This window comes from Numenius arquata, chromosome 8 (assembly GCF_964106895.1).
Source record: "Numenius arquata chromosome 8, bNumArq3.hap1.1, whole genome shotgun sequence".
NCBI lineage: Eukaryota > Metazoa > Chordata > Aves > Charadriiformes > Scolopacidae > Numenius > Numenius arquata.
Window position 1 is genome coordinate 17292625 of NC_133583.1, and position 12672 is coordinate 17305296.

At 37.4% G+C, this 12672-nt stretch overlaps 1 protein-coding gene across 5 annotated transcripts in view; it reads left to right on the top strand.

Moving 5' to 3' along the window:
- NISCH (nischarin) overlaps window positions 1-12672 on the top strand; it is a 31990-nt gene that overhangs the window by 8782 nt on the left and 10536 nt on the right. For 3 of the 5 annotated variants that reach the window (XM_074152742.1, XM_074152743.1, XM_074152744.1), the window contains exons 4-13: window positions 1497-1545; window positions 3170-3333; window positions 4864-4959; window positions 6485-6580; window positions 7147-7299; window positions 8571-8639; window positions 9105-9290; window positions 9494-9622; window positions 10064-10177; window positions 10998-11106. In XM_074152742.1, coding sequence (XP_074008843.1) covers window positions 1497-1545; window positions 3170-3333; window positions 4864-4959; window positions 6485-6580; window positions 7147-7299; window positions 8571-8639; window positions 9105-9290; window positions 9494-9622; window positions 10064-10177; window positions 10998-11106 — 1165 coding nt within the window. Of the gene's footprint in view, window positions 1-1496; window positions 1546-3169; window positions 3334-4863; window positions 4960-6484; window positions 6581-7146; window positions 7300-8570; window positions 8640-9104; window positions 9291-9493; window positions 9623-10063; window positions 10178-10997; window positions 11115-12672 lie in introns of all 5 variants that reach the window. The other 2 variants (XR_012463340.1, XR_012463339.1) reach the window with 1 other exon arrangement.

A 12672-nucleotide genomic window follows, 5' to 3' on the forward strand; every position in this document is an offset into this window, starting at 1 on the left:
GCAGTGTAGAATGTTATTGTTACTTATTTTGTTGCACTGTTGTATACTTTGTCATCTTAGAAGATTTGGTTTATTAATTTACAGATAGAAGCTTTTGCAAGAAAAGAATTGAGTACCCACAAACTGCTGTTCAGAGATATCTGCAAACAATGGACTTCTGTGGGTTTGGTGCATATAAGTAGTTAGAGCTAAGACAGAGGTCTCTTGTAGACAGAGGAATAGAGTTGCTTTTTATTGCCTGCTATTCACTGAACAGTCCAAGTCATAATCTTGTTTCAATTATAAATGTAGAAAAAATTCCTGCTCTGTGGCCCAGATGATGAAATGGATACAGAGTATAGTTTTCATTTACATCTGTGCATGCCAAATGAATGTAATTGGCTTATTCAAATGAGAGTTGGAATTGTTGAATTTTGTTTGTGATGCATCTTCTAGCTTGTTGTTCTCAAAACTGTGATGTGGAGGCTTTGTTCATCGTCAGTGAGTGGGGCTTCAGTTATACTAAGAAAGTGCTTTTCTAAAATGCTTGCCTCATCAAATGAGCTGAACTGTCTGCTGCAGATGTCCTATGCATTTATTCCCTTGTTATGACTCATGAGGGATTTGTCAGTGAAGTAAACTTATCAAATACTCATTTTCTGATGATCCATCATACCTGTTTATCCTTTGCAGCTACCTTAAACTAAGATGTGTGTGTCTAGGGAAAGCTTCACTATGACATAGTTTTGTTTGGTTTTTTTTCTTTTTGTGGGCCTTTGAGAGAGAACTGATGGAAATGATTAGAACTATTTCTGGACTTCTACAGAGCATTTGCTTTTTGTGGAAAGAATTATGCTCAGATGGGAAATACTTGTACTGATTTTTGTGCACCTTCAGATTTAGAAATAACAAATCCCTGTATTGAGTTTTCAGCCCTTTTCTTTCTGGCTGGGTCCAGGAGGATGGGAAAAAGGGCTTTTGAATTACTCTGCAGCAAGCATAATAGAGTTGAAGTCCAGAAGACTAATTGCTTTTTATATATGTCTTCTCCCCTGTAGACCTGTTAATCTAAAGTTTTCTGTGTATTAGTGATATTCCGAGGAAATGTTGAGTGCTTGATGCATTAGGTTAGTCTTAATGTTAAATTTTGAAGAACACTATACTTGTAATAGTTTCTTCAGAACCAAGCTTTCTTTGAAGATGGACTAATGATGGCTTGTAATATTTGCTCTAGTTGCTGTTGCCCTTCTCTAATATGTGCAGAATGTGATTATTTAAATGTAGTTCAGCATCTTCCATCTTGGAAATGGAAATCGTATGAAATTATTTAATTTCAGGTCGTTTTATGAAGTATTTCTAAGTTACAAAGAAATCAATAAGACACAATCGCAGCTGATTTCTGTTTGAAAAAGTCCTGTACGTGGCAAAAAAGAGAGACTGTAGCAAAGGTACACATTGAAAAATTGTAACCATGAGTATGTAAATAACACTTGATTACAATGGTTTATTCTTTGCAGGAGATCAATGGGATCACTGCTGCATTGGCTGAAGAGCTCTTCCACAAAGGTAAAGAACTTGCAAGAATTTAACTGGGAATGGTCTCCTCTATGTGCATGCACTGATATACCTGCGATATTTAATCTCTAGGCAATGAGAAATCTGAATCTTCCATATCAGACTATGAGACTTCCCCTTCTTCACATTTTTCTTGCTGCTTGCACTTTCTTTCAAGCCACCTTTTGGGAGGTGCTGTAACAGTAGTGCTGCTACATTTGGAAACAAAATAGATAAATTGGTGAATTGAGGTTTTGGAAAGGGCCTGCCAGTCTGTGTCCATAAAGGATAGGATGTGATACTAGTGATCAGAAGCTTTTGTTAAGCTTTCTGTCTTGGTATGTTTTAGTGTAACCTGTAAGAAGTTTGTTTTATATCAGTGAGTCTTGATATAGTGTGTGTGAAATGCAGGAGGCTGCTTTACATATCTAAATTAATATTGTTTTTCCAGAATTTAGGAAACATGAGACTTTCTGGTCAGTTGATTAAAGGATGGCCTTTTCTGAGGCTGGCAGATGACAATGACATGCACTTACTGTAACTGTAACAGCTCTAACTGGTCCATTAACAGCAGGAGGCATGTGAAATGATTACCCTATGCTAATTTTGTTTTGAAGGACATGCTAGATGCTACTGTATAATTCCAGTTGGCTGAGGTGATAGGTGATGCTTGTTTCAGATTGTTTGGCACAAATTTAACTTAAGTGAAGCCATTTCAGAAGATCCACTCTGCAAATTTTGGAACATTTTAAGGATGCTCTTGAAGAAATCTTTCTTGACTTTGTAGTGCCTGCAGTCTCACTGATACCAGAATCATTGATGTCTGACTGCTGTATATAGTATAGCCATCCAGTAATGTGCAGCTGGACACCTGGACTTGCTCCCACTGAAGCCAGAGGGAGGTTTACTCCTCAGAGCATTTCTGAGAACTCTGCTTATTGTGAAGGCTGATGGTCTCTTGTCCCTGGAGTCAAACTGATGTCTCTAAAAGGAAGAGGAGAAAGATATTAATTCCACATGTGCATATTTTGACTCCTGTAGTCCACATTAACTCTTGTTGTGCTTTCAGAGAGGTTTTTGGATGCTGCTTTGTACTGTTGCTATAATTAAAAAGTATTGTAAAAATATTATCAGATAATGCATTTCCTGTTCTGAGAGTTTGCATTGGTATTAGTGTGTTGAAAGTCCTTATGCTATACAAGAAAAGATACTTGCTACAATTCTGCACTTAGGCAGAACAGCAAAAGATGTAAGGTCTGTTTTTTAGATGGCAGGCACTGCTTATTCTGAATGGAATAAGTCCTAACTGCTATATAATTTAGGGATATCTCAGAAAAAGTTTATCTCTTAATTAAATGAACTTTGATTCCCATCTTGTTAAGATTGAGGGAAATTTGCCTTTAGTTATAGGAACAATATTTGAATACCTAGATTATATTGGTGTTTAAAAAAATATCTTAATTCAGTCATTCTAGTTTAAAGTGGCAAAAAAATGACATTGTTTTGGTACCTTAATCATGATCTTAGAGTACAAATGAGAGAGACTTAATCTCTAACATTAGATCTTCCAAGTGCCATTTATTCTTTTGTAACCATTGCAGCATTGTGATTGATACCATCATACTCTGTTTTTCAGGAGAGCAGTTATTAATGGCTGGAGAAGTCTTCACCATCAGACCCTTGCAGTTATACGCTGTCACTCAACAGTTGTTACAGGGGAAACCTACATGTGCTAATGGAGATGCCAAAACAGATCTAGGTCATATTCTAGACTTCACTTGTAGACTCAAGTATTTAAAGGTGAGCTATGCTTGCACAAATACTGGAGATGGTGTTTCTACCAGACTGACATGATTCTTAGGATACTTTTGGAGTCTAGTTTGAGTGTACAAGAACTTTACTAATAGTAAACACCTGCAAGTGTTTACAAGTCAATGTTAAACAGGTGTTTATTGTCAGCTTTCAATAGTTCTCTAACAAAGATGTTGATTGTCTAATGTGGTCTCTTCAGCACTGCTCTTTGTAGAGATGCAGTCACAGAATCTTAGTGGGTGCTGGTGGGAATAGGGAGATAGATAAATATTATTCTTTTCAACCCTGCATTCTTTGCAAACACTATGGGTAGGCCAGTGTATATGTATACATATGCATACAAGCACATGTGTATATAAATCCTGCCCCCTTTCTCACCTATATAAAGTTTAAAAAGAACTTTAAAAAGTTTCATAGGTGAGATGGCTCTGCATTTCTATCTAAAATACCATTTCAGAATAAATGTAAAATGGTGTCAGAACAGATAATTTTTTTCTGGAGCCAACTTGATTTTTTTTCCTACCAAATAAGTGAATTGGACTTTTCCTGAATACTTTCTTTAACACTGCTTGCTACAGCTCAAAAACTTTTTAGCCCCTTTATTGCATGAAGAGCAGCTTCGTTTGTGTGGTGTGGCAAAACCAAGGGGAATGCATAAAGGAGAAGCGTCACTGAAGGACTTAGGAAGTTGCAAAAGCAAAACCACAGCTCTACTGGTATTCTTGTGGATCTTCAGTTGCCTTTGCCATCCTGTGTCTATATAGAATCCTCTGAACAGAGGATTCTCTGGCTGGAGAAGAGCATATTGTTTAGAAAAATGGCCATCATCGGAAATTCTGGCCCTTCTGAATGCTTGTGAGTGAGCATCTTCAGAGCTTGTAAGACACATATAGAATCGTAGAACGGTTTGGGTTGGAAGGGTAAGACCAGACAAGAACCTTAAAGATGTCTCCCAAAATTATATTCAGAGCAAACATAAATGAAACCACCTGTCTTTTATGCTGCTGACATGCTCTGACTCCAGAATCCAATCACCACATGGAAATATTAGATGCATTTTTATTAGATGTGTGCCAATGTCTCATGTTTTTTTCAAACCCATCCTGTCACTGCCTTGAACTTCAGCCCCTGTTGTGGAATTGAAAACAGTTCTATCTTGGAGGATCCAGATTTTTCAAGGAAGTTGTTTTTAGTGAATGCAGCTCTGCTTGATCAGATGAGAATAAAGCCTTGGTCCGTCTTGCCTGTGGTATCTCTTTTGCGTGCCTGATGTGCTACAAAATACAAGCACAAGGTGGCAGTTCAAGTTCAGTGCACTCAGCTGGAGCAACTAGCTTTTTTTCTTCCTGAAGAGTTAATCTGCAAGTTTTGTGAATCATTCCATATGTGAAAAATTGGTTGGAACTTTGGCTGTCTTTCCAAGCTACTGTATTTGTGCTATTGCCTGTGTAAGACTATCTGCAATGCAGACAAGTTGGAGTATGTGCACTAACTCTGTTCTTAAATGTTGATTGCTAGGTCACTGGAACAGGTGGACCTTTTGGAACCAGTAACATTCAGGAGCATCTCTTGCCTTTTGATCTGTCAATTTTCAAATCGCTTCATCAAATAGAGGTATGACTGAGTTAGTGCTTGTAATTTTATAGAGGCTCTGCAAATGCCAGGTCTGCTCTCAGAATATGTGATTGTATGCTTTGATTTGGTGCTGTGTGTCTTCAAAATAAAGTGATTTCCAGCATATACAGAAAACTGAAACCAGGGTGGCTTTCCATTGCCTTGAAGATCTAACAAGTGGGTTATAGCGGGATCTCTTACTACGAATTACTTTGTTTGGAAAGCACCAAATATTTGTGAAAATGTTCTGAAATCAAATTTCCTTGTGGAAGTACACTTTTGGGTATAGTGCTTTTGTCTTGATAATTTGCAGATTTTTTTCATTGATCTGCTTTCAGTGTGAATGACAGGGTTTCTACTAGAAGTTGGTCAATGAGTGTTTTGCAAAAAGCTTTGTTAAGCACTTCAGTTCTTTCCAGAGAGAGAATGTCCAGTTGTGTCATGCAGTCTGTACTCTGTGTCTACTTTTGGTGGGTGCGGTACCTTTTCTAGTACATGAATGCTGTTGTCTCATTGATATGAGAGACTGAGTTGGTTAAGAACTGAAGTAAATTCCTGAAGTCAGTGATTTATTGACATTTTAATGTGGGAAAGAAACTACAGCAGGCTGAAGAGTAGGAGAGAGTAACATACAGCAGAGAGTATCAATTTTCCCCTTTCCTATGAGAATGGATAGTTTCAGGTTTAGCTCTGCTTAATGTGGGGAGAAAAAAAATGGATTTTGGTCTTGAAGGCTTCTGTAATTGTATGTTCATGAAAAGTTTTGGATTGACTGGCACCAGACCAACATTTTCATCTAGTAGTGAATGCTGTCCAAAAACTAACAGTGGTAATCTGGAAAGAATTTTTTCAAGGGTGACAGAAGCTCCCACTCTGTTTAGGGTGGTTTTCCTGATACAACTGGAAAATTTGCTGGTGTAGTGGTTGCACAATGTGTGTGACCCTCTATGGAGGAGGACCTAATTGCTGGACAGAGGCTGTAGCAGACCTTTGGCTTTGTTCCAACTTGAGCTACAGAAAAAGAGACTTTGTAATCTTAAACTTAGTCTGTGTAATTAGCTCACTAGCATATTAAATGCTTAGATTAGTATCCTCACTTCCTAGGCATTTCTTTTTTCTTATTCACAATAAAGAACGTGATACCTAAATAAAAGTGTGCAGGTAGAGCTGTAGTTTGAGATATGTCTTTTTGGTAACAGTAAAATACTGTGCCCTGTTAAACTGCTTGGGTAGTTTCACCTTGAAGAATACATGAGGCAGATAGAAAATCAATGGAGGAGAAGCTTTGTTCAAATAAATGTTTGAATTTTACTTTTCTACGGTTGTGTCCCTAATGTCTTGCTTTACCTTTACCAAGTGTTGGTGTTTCTGACCTGATAATCTCAGATTTTAAGGGAATGCTGTAACTGCTTTCCGAATTGGGAGAGAATCTGCTATTGAAGGTTTTAGCTGCCTCTTCCATGTCTCGTGCTTGCCTGGTCTAGCATTTCTGACTTTGTAATGTTTTGGTTTTTTTTTTTAATAGATCAGCCATTGTGGGGGAAAGCTTATAAAAGGGCTGACTTCATCAAAACATGCTCTGGCTACAATGAGTGTTCGATTTTCTGCAACATCAATGAAGGTAAGAGCGAGTTCCTACTTCTGGTGAGTGTTTAAAGCACATGCAAAAATAACATGCACATTTTGGAAATGTCCATGTACTTTTCTGTACTGCCTGGTGCTGGTTTCGCTTTTAGAACCATGGAATTGAAAGGATTTGCTAACCTTTCAGAATCCCAGCTTTAAGTGGAGAATTGTTTACATGTGTCCCTTCACAGGGACATTTCTGATGCTTTTATTGGAATGTTTGTTTTTGGTATTCATCCAGAACTGAATGTGTATGTCTTATTCTTTTTCTCTGGACTTTGATTTGGCAAGGGATGTCCAGTAGAATAATTTCCACAGTCTCTCTATTGTTCCACCACATTCCCCAATTTGAATTGGCTGCTAGTGTTGGAACACACTCCCTGTAGATCCAAAATAATTCTGATCCACTCAGCTCACATTTAAGACCTACAACTTTAATCTAGATGATTATAAAGCTTAAAAATCTTCCTTACTTTTCTAACATTGTTTGGGTTATTTTCAAAACTGTTAGCTTTCACTGTAGACATAAGCACGATATTTTAGTGTCCTTGTCTTAAATAGGAAATCCTAGTGCCTGAGGCCTCTGAGTTTGATCAGTGGGAGCCAGAGGGTGCAACTTCAAGTTGTCCAGTGACAGCAGTTATCCCAACTTGGAGAACTTTAACAACTTTGGATATGAGTCATAATAGCATCTCTCAAATTGACGATTCAGTGGTAAGAAATATTTTTTTCATTTGTGAAAAAAGTATGACTGATCTTCTGTGGCACATTACACAACAGGGATTCTACATTTGCTTTATCTATTTTCTGAAAAATTTTAAGCTGTACTTTTTTGTTGATTAGCTACCCAAGTTAATGTTTCGGAATTTTTTTCTTTTATTACTTTATTTTCTTTGCTAAAGGAGAAAAGTTTGTCATTCTGTGCTCTGTAAGCAACACTTCCATGAATACTGACTTTTTGAAACATGCTTTTATTGTTTGCATTGGCCTTAGGCCACTTACAAATTTATTTTTTTTTTTAAAAGGAACACAAAAATGTCTTGGGGTCAACTTTAGAATGTTACCAAAGTTGAAACTTCCTGTTTATTTAAAAACCTGTGACTTGTTGGGAGCCTTCTTGACAGCAAAACAGTATGAAGAGTGTGGAAACTAAATTTGGAGTATTTTGCCAGTACCTTAGAATTACAGTTTGTAAATGAGTTAAGAAAACAAAAATTAGCATTCATCACAAGAATGCGTCAAATGTGAATGTAATTTTTTTACTTGAACTACTGTTGTGAAGCAAGAAATAGCTATGTCTGTAGCTGAACTAGAGATCATGGACTTGAAGCACACTTGTTCAGGATTTTTAGTCACATAGACATAGGGTTCTTCAGATGTAAGTCTAGGCCTTAACTACAAGGCAAATCATTGGTGAGATTACAGCCAAAATAAAGCAGAAGCAAATACACTGATGTCAAAATTCGGTGTCAGACTCAAGGTTTGCATCCTCCAAAAATAAAAGGCTTTCTGTGTTAAAGTGCATTTTTGAGAGGTTTGTGTGACCTTGTAATGCTTGGCTGGTATAATCAAAACATGGAAGCAAATCACTGAATTTACTCTGGGCTTTGGTGCTGTCACCTTTATCCAGGTTTCTATATAACATATGCTTGTTGGATAAGACGGAAAAACCTATTAATGAGTTTGATCTGTAGCAAATGGGGCTAAGCTAGGAGCAGCTTATTTATCTTCAAGAAACCAGGTTTCAAATTAAAATTTAACCATGCTCCTCAAGAGTAACCTGGGTTTTGTAAGAGCAAGATTCAACTCTCTTGGTGCACTAGGTCATACGGAATGCTTTTTTAATACCAAAAGCTGAGAGGCGAGACCACCTCCATTGGATGATACCTTTCCTTTGCTTCTTGGTTAGCTGATAGTGAAGGAAGCATGGGCTGATTTATAAGCTAAAATGCATTTAATGCATGCATTTTTTTCTTCTCTACTAGAAATTAATTCCGAAGATTGAATTCCTGGATTTGAGTCACAATGGAGTGTCTCTGGTAGAAAATTTACAGGTAAGTGATGTTTTTCAAGGTGTTTTTTCTCCAGACTGCCTGACACCCTAGAATGCAGATTTTAGCGGTTCAGAATTTTGTTGCTCATCCTACTCATGGAGAATAGTTTAAGCCCAAATAGCTCATCCTTTGTAACATCAAGTGCACTTTTAATGGTGCGTTTCTTACTTATTCTGGATATTTTCATTTCTTTGTCAATATTAACCATAAACCATCTAGTTCTTAACTGAATTCATTCACTGCCAGCTGTATCCGCCCATTGGTAAAAATGCAGTTGAGGAAGCTCCCTTTCTACAAGCTTGAACCCATGTAATGAACGATTTCATGTCATGTTTTTCATGCTAGGCAGTGTCCAGCATGAAAACACTGTTGCACAAAGAAATGAGCAAGCCATAATACAATGTCTTTGATATAGCTTAATTTTAATGAATTGGTGTATGACGTGGATTTTCTGTGCTCTTGTAGCATCTCTACAACCTCATTCACCTGGACTTATCTTACAACAAACTTACATCACTGGAAGGTGTTCACACAAAGCTGGGAAACATCAAAACTCTGAATTTAGCAGGAAATCATCTGGAAAGGTTGTGTGGTCTTAACAAACTGTACTCATTAGTCAACTTGGATCTGAGCAACAACAAAATAGAACAGGTAACTGTTGATTTTCAGTGTCAAATTGAATTGTGCTTTATATCACAAGCAATTTCTTTTAGTGTGTGAAACTGCAAATAAAAGTGGATGTAGTCATTTTTCCTTGTTATTGTATGTATGTAATTTATGCAAGAAATGCTCCAGCTGTATGCTCATTTTCATTTAGCCAATCTGTATTTATACTTTTATTCAAAAACTTTCAGATTGAAGAAGTAAAAAATATAGGAAACCTCCCATGCTTAGAAAAGGTGATCTTATCCAGCAATCCGTTGAGCATCATCCCTGATTATCGAACCAAAGTACTTGCTCAATTTGGGGACAGGGCCTCTGAGGTAAGCCACAGTACACTTCTTCCTTTGAAGCTGGCATTTGAAAAAAATCTTTTTCAAAGCCTGGTGAGGAAAGTAGTGTGAATGTTCTAAAAACCTGATGAGTTTTTAGTGTGAGTTGGAGAAGGTCTGTAGAGAATGAAACCATGTTAACATTATTCAACTGTGCTCCCGGATCCAAATGAAAGTTTATCCTGGCTTCATGGGATAACAGTATGTTAATATTGAAACACAGTTGTGCTAGAAGGGTGTTAATCTTACCAAGCATTTCTGAGTTTGCATTAAATTCGTATCATGTTAGAACAAGGTCTAATGTGATAATGATTACAAAGATGCACATAGTTTGCATTAAGCTAAGATAATTTTTGATTATTACATTAATAAAAGTAAATTGCAGAGCAGCCCTGTTTTCAATATTTTTAGATGTTTTAACTTTTTCTTCAGGTCTGTCTGGATAACACTGTTACCACAGAAAAGGAATTAGACACTGTGGAAGTGCTAAAAGCTATTCAAAAAGCGAAGGAGGTGAAATACAAGCTGAGCAGCTCTGATAAAAAGGTGAGTTTGGTGCTGTGAGAGTAGAATGTGCTGCGTACAAAAATCTTACAAAGACTTCTGCAAATTAGATCTCAGTGGAATTCATTAAACTTTCCTTAGCATTAAAGTATTTGTGCTTTCTTTGTGCTTTAATATGGTATGAACTTTTAACATTTGCCTCTTTTTGCTATTTAGTTTTCAATGTAATTGAAATTGATAATTATCAGACCTCCCTTTTTATGGTGGCTTGGGAGAGAGGAAATGGGAGGAAAAGGCAGAATGACTTAATGGTCTACACAATGAGTATGCAGTTGACCTTAACCATATTTTACATCTTATACAAGTATTGCAGAGGTGTGACTACACTGCCCGTGTTGTGGAGTACTGAAATGACTTTACCAAACTTTCTTCTTGTGGGTATTAAGCAGTGGGAAAGAAGCAGAAATCAATCTTACTTGCCTTCTCTCGTGTATCTGTGTGCTGTGTAGTTGGTTAGTCTTGTTTTGGTAATAGACTTATCAGAACCTGTTCTGTCCCCACAATGTGGAAATGCTGTTTTCATTTTCTTGTTGCTTGTGAAACTCGCTGCTAGTTTTGTGCATACAGTGATTAGTCATCAGAATGACTTCTGTAAATAAATACTTAGTGGAATTCCACTTGGTGTGAAAAACTTCAGAGGATGCCTCCCCCCCCCCCCCCCCCAAAAAAAAAACAACCCACAACCTGGCACTATCTTTCCTTTTACTAAAATTGAGAAAGCTTGTGTAGACTTAGTTTCAGCATCTAATGTGTCCTGTTTATTTAGGTTTTTTCTTTAATCACTGCATACTTTCTTTATTAGATCAGTGAGGACTCCAGGCTCACTGCTGCCAGCTCCAAATCAAACTGTTCTTCTCTTACTGTTCGTCCTTCCTCTCCCTCTCTGCCTCGTCCTGTCAGCTCCAGCCAAGGTAATCATGTATGTATCGTGCTGCTGGGCTGAGCCTCTTGGTTCTGCTTTTCTAAGCTGCATTGATATACATGAATATTATGTGCATGGATATAGGGCATATCAAGACAAAGCCGTAAGACATGGTGGTATTGGCTTAGAAAGTGGAAGTTGTATGTGAATCGGCAAAACTAACACTATGGTGAACAACAGTTCAATTAATTGTAGTGGGAGTTTGGGTACAGGACTTATTTTACTGCACCATCCTGCAGAAATCACCAGCAGAGCACTATGTATCTTTTCCTAGCTTAGATACATGTCTTACGGAAAACCATGGCATGTATAGATACGTTTTACAATTACTTCTCTACCTGTTCTTGGTCTGCAAAATGTGAGCTCAAGCAGCACCTGTTCCATTTTTTCTCTTTTGCAAGAGCTGCATTTCTGTCAAACTAGAAGGAAGACAGGAAAAGGAGATGAGTAAGGGCAGTTGTGGGATTAGTGTTCTGGCTGAGCCTGTGATTTCAGCACATCTATTGTGCTCTACAGCACCTGCTAACCTTACCTGAAAATTATTTTTACTGTGTGTTTCAAATAAGCATGCCTGTTGCATCAGGAGCTTAGAAGAATGGCTTATCTTTCATCTTTTGCTGGAGAGCCCATAAGACTGACTTAGGGGAATATTCATTTGTGACTGAAAAGAGATAAAGATACTTTTTTTTTTTTTTTTTGCTTTTGCCTGATTGAAAACTTTAAGTGCACTAGGATATGAATAGTGGCAGAAGACTTTGTAACCAATTTAAAGAGCAGGGATTGTATCCTTAATCTGGGATGCACCAGTTTATTCTTACCAATAAATTGGTGGATGGGGGAGAATAACATGCCTGAAAAGCTTGATCTTTGTAAAAAGTCCATTGCTGTGATTTCTGCAGAATCAATAGAGGTTTCTTAGTTCATTCTATAAAAATGAAATTGTTCTGACAGTCTTTGATTAGAGGGCAGACAACTTAAATACAGACTTAGTTCCTATTTATGTACTTAATTTGCCTTTGTAGGCCTTCTAGTTTGCTTTTCATCTGCAGATAAAATGCCAGTTTTTCCAAAATTAAGTCAATGCTTGCTTTAAAGCACTTAAGTTACAAGCTTGAGGCAGTTTGTCTATATAACAACCTGCATTTTTATACAGGAGTAGCTGTAAAAATGTGTGCTAGCAATCACTGTGGCTGTTTAAAAATTATTTCTCACTAGTCTTTTTCTATTACAGCAAATGTTTTGGAGCAAATGAGTCTTGGAAGGGGGAAAAAAATCTAAATCTTTCTTTCTGAAGTACTTGGGAGTTTTATAGAATTATAGAATGGTTTGGGTTGGAAGGGACCTTTAAAGGTCATTTAGTCCAACCCCCCTGCAATGAGCAGGAACATCTTCAACTATACCAGGTTAGTCAGAGCCCCGTCCAGCCTAAACATGAATGTTTCCAGGAATGGGGGATCTACCACCTCTCTGGACAACCTTGTTCCAGTCTTTTACCACTGTCATTGTAAAAAATGTCTTCCTTATATCTAGTCTAAATCTACCTTAAAACCATTAC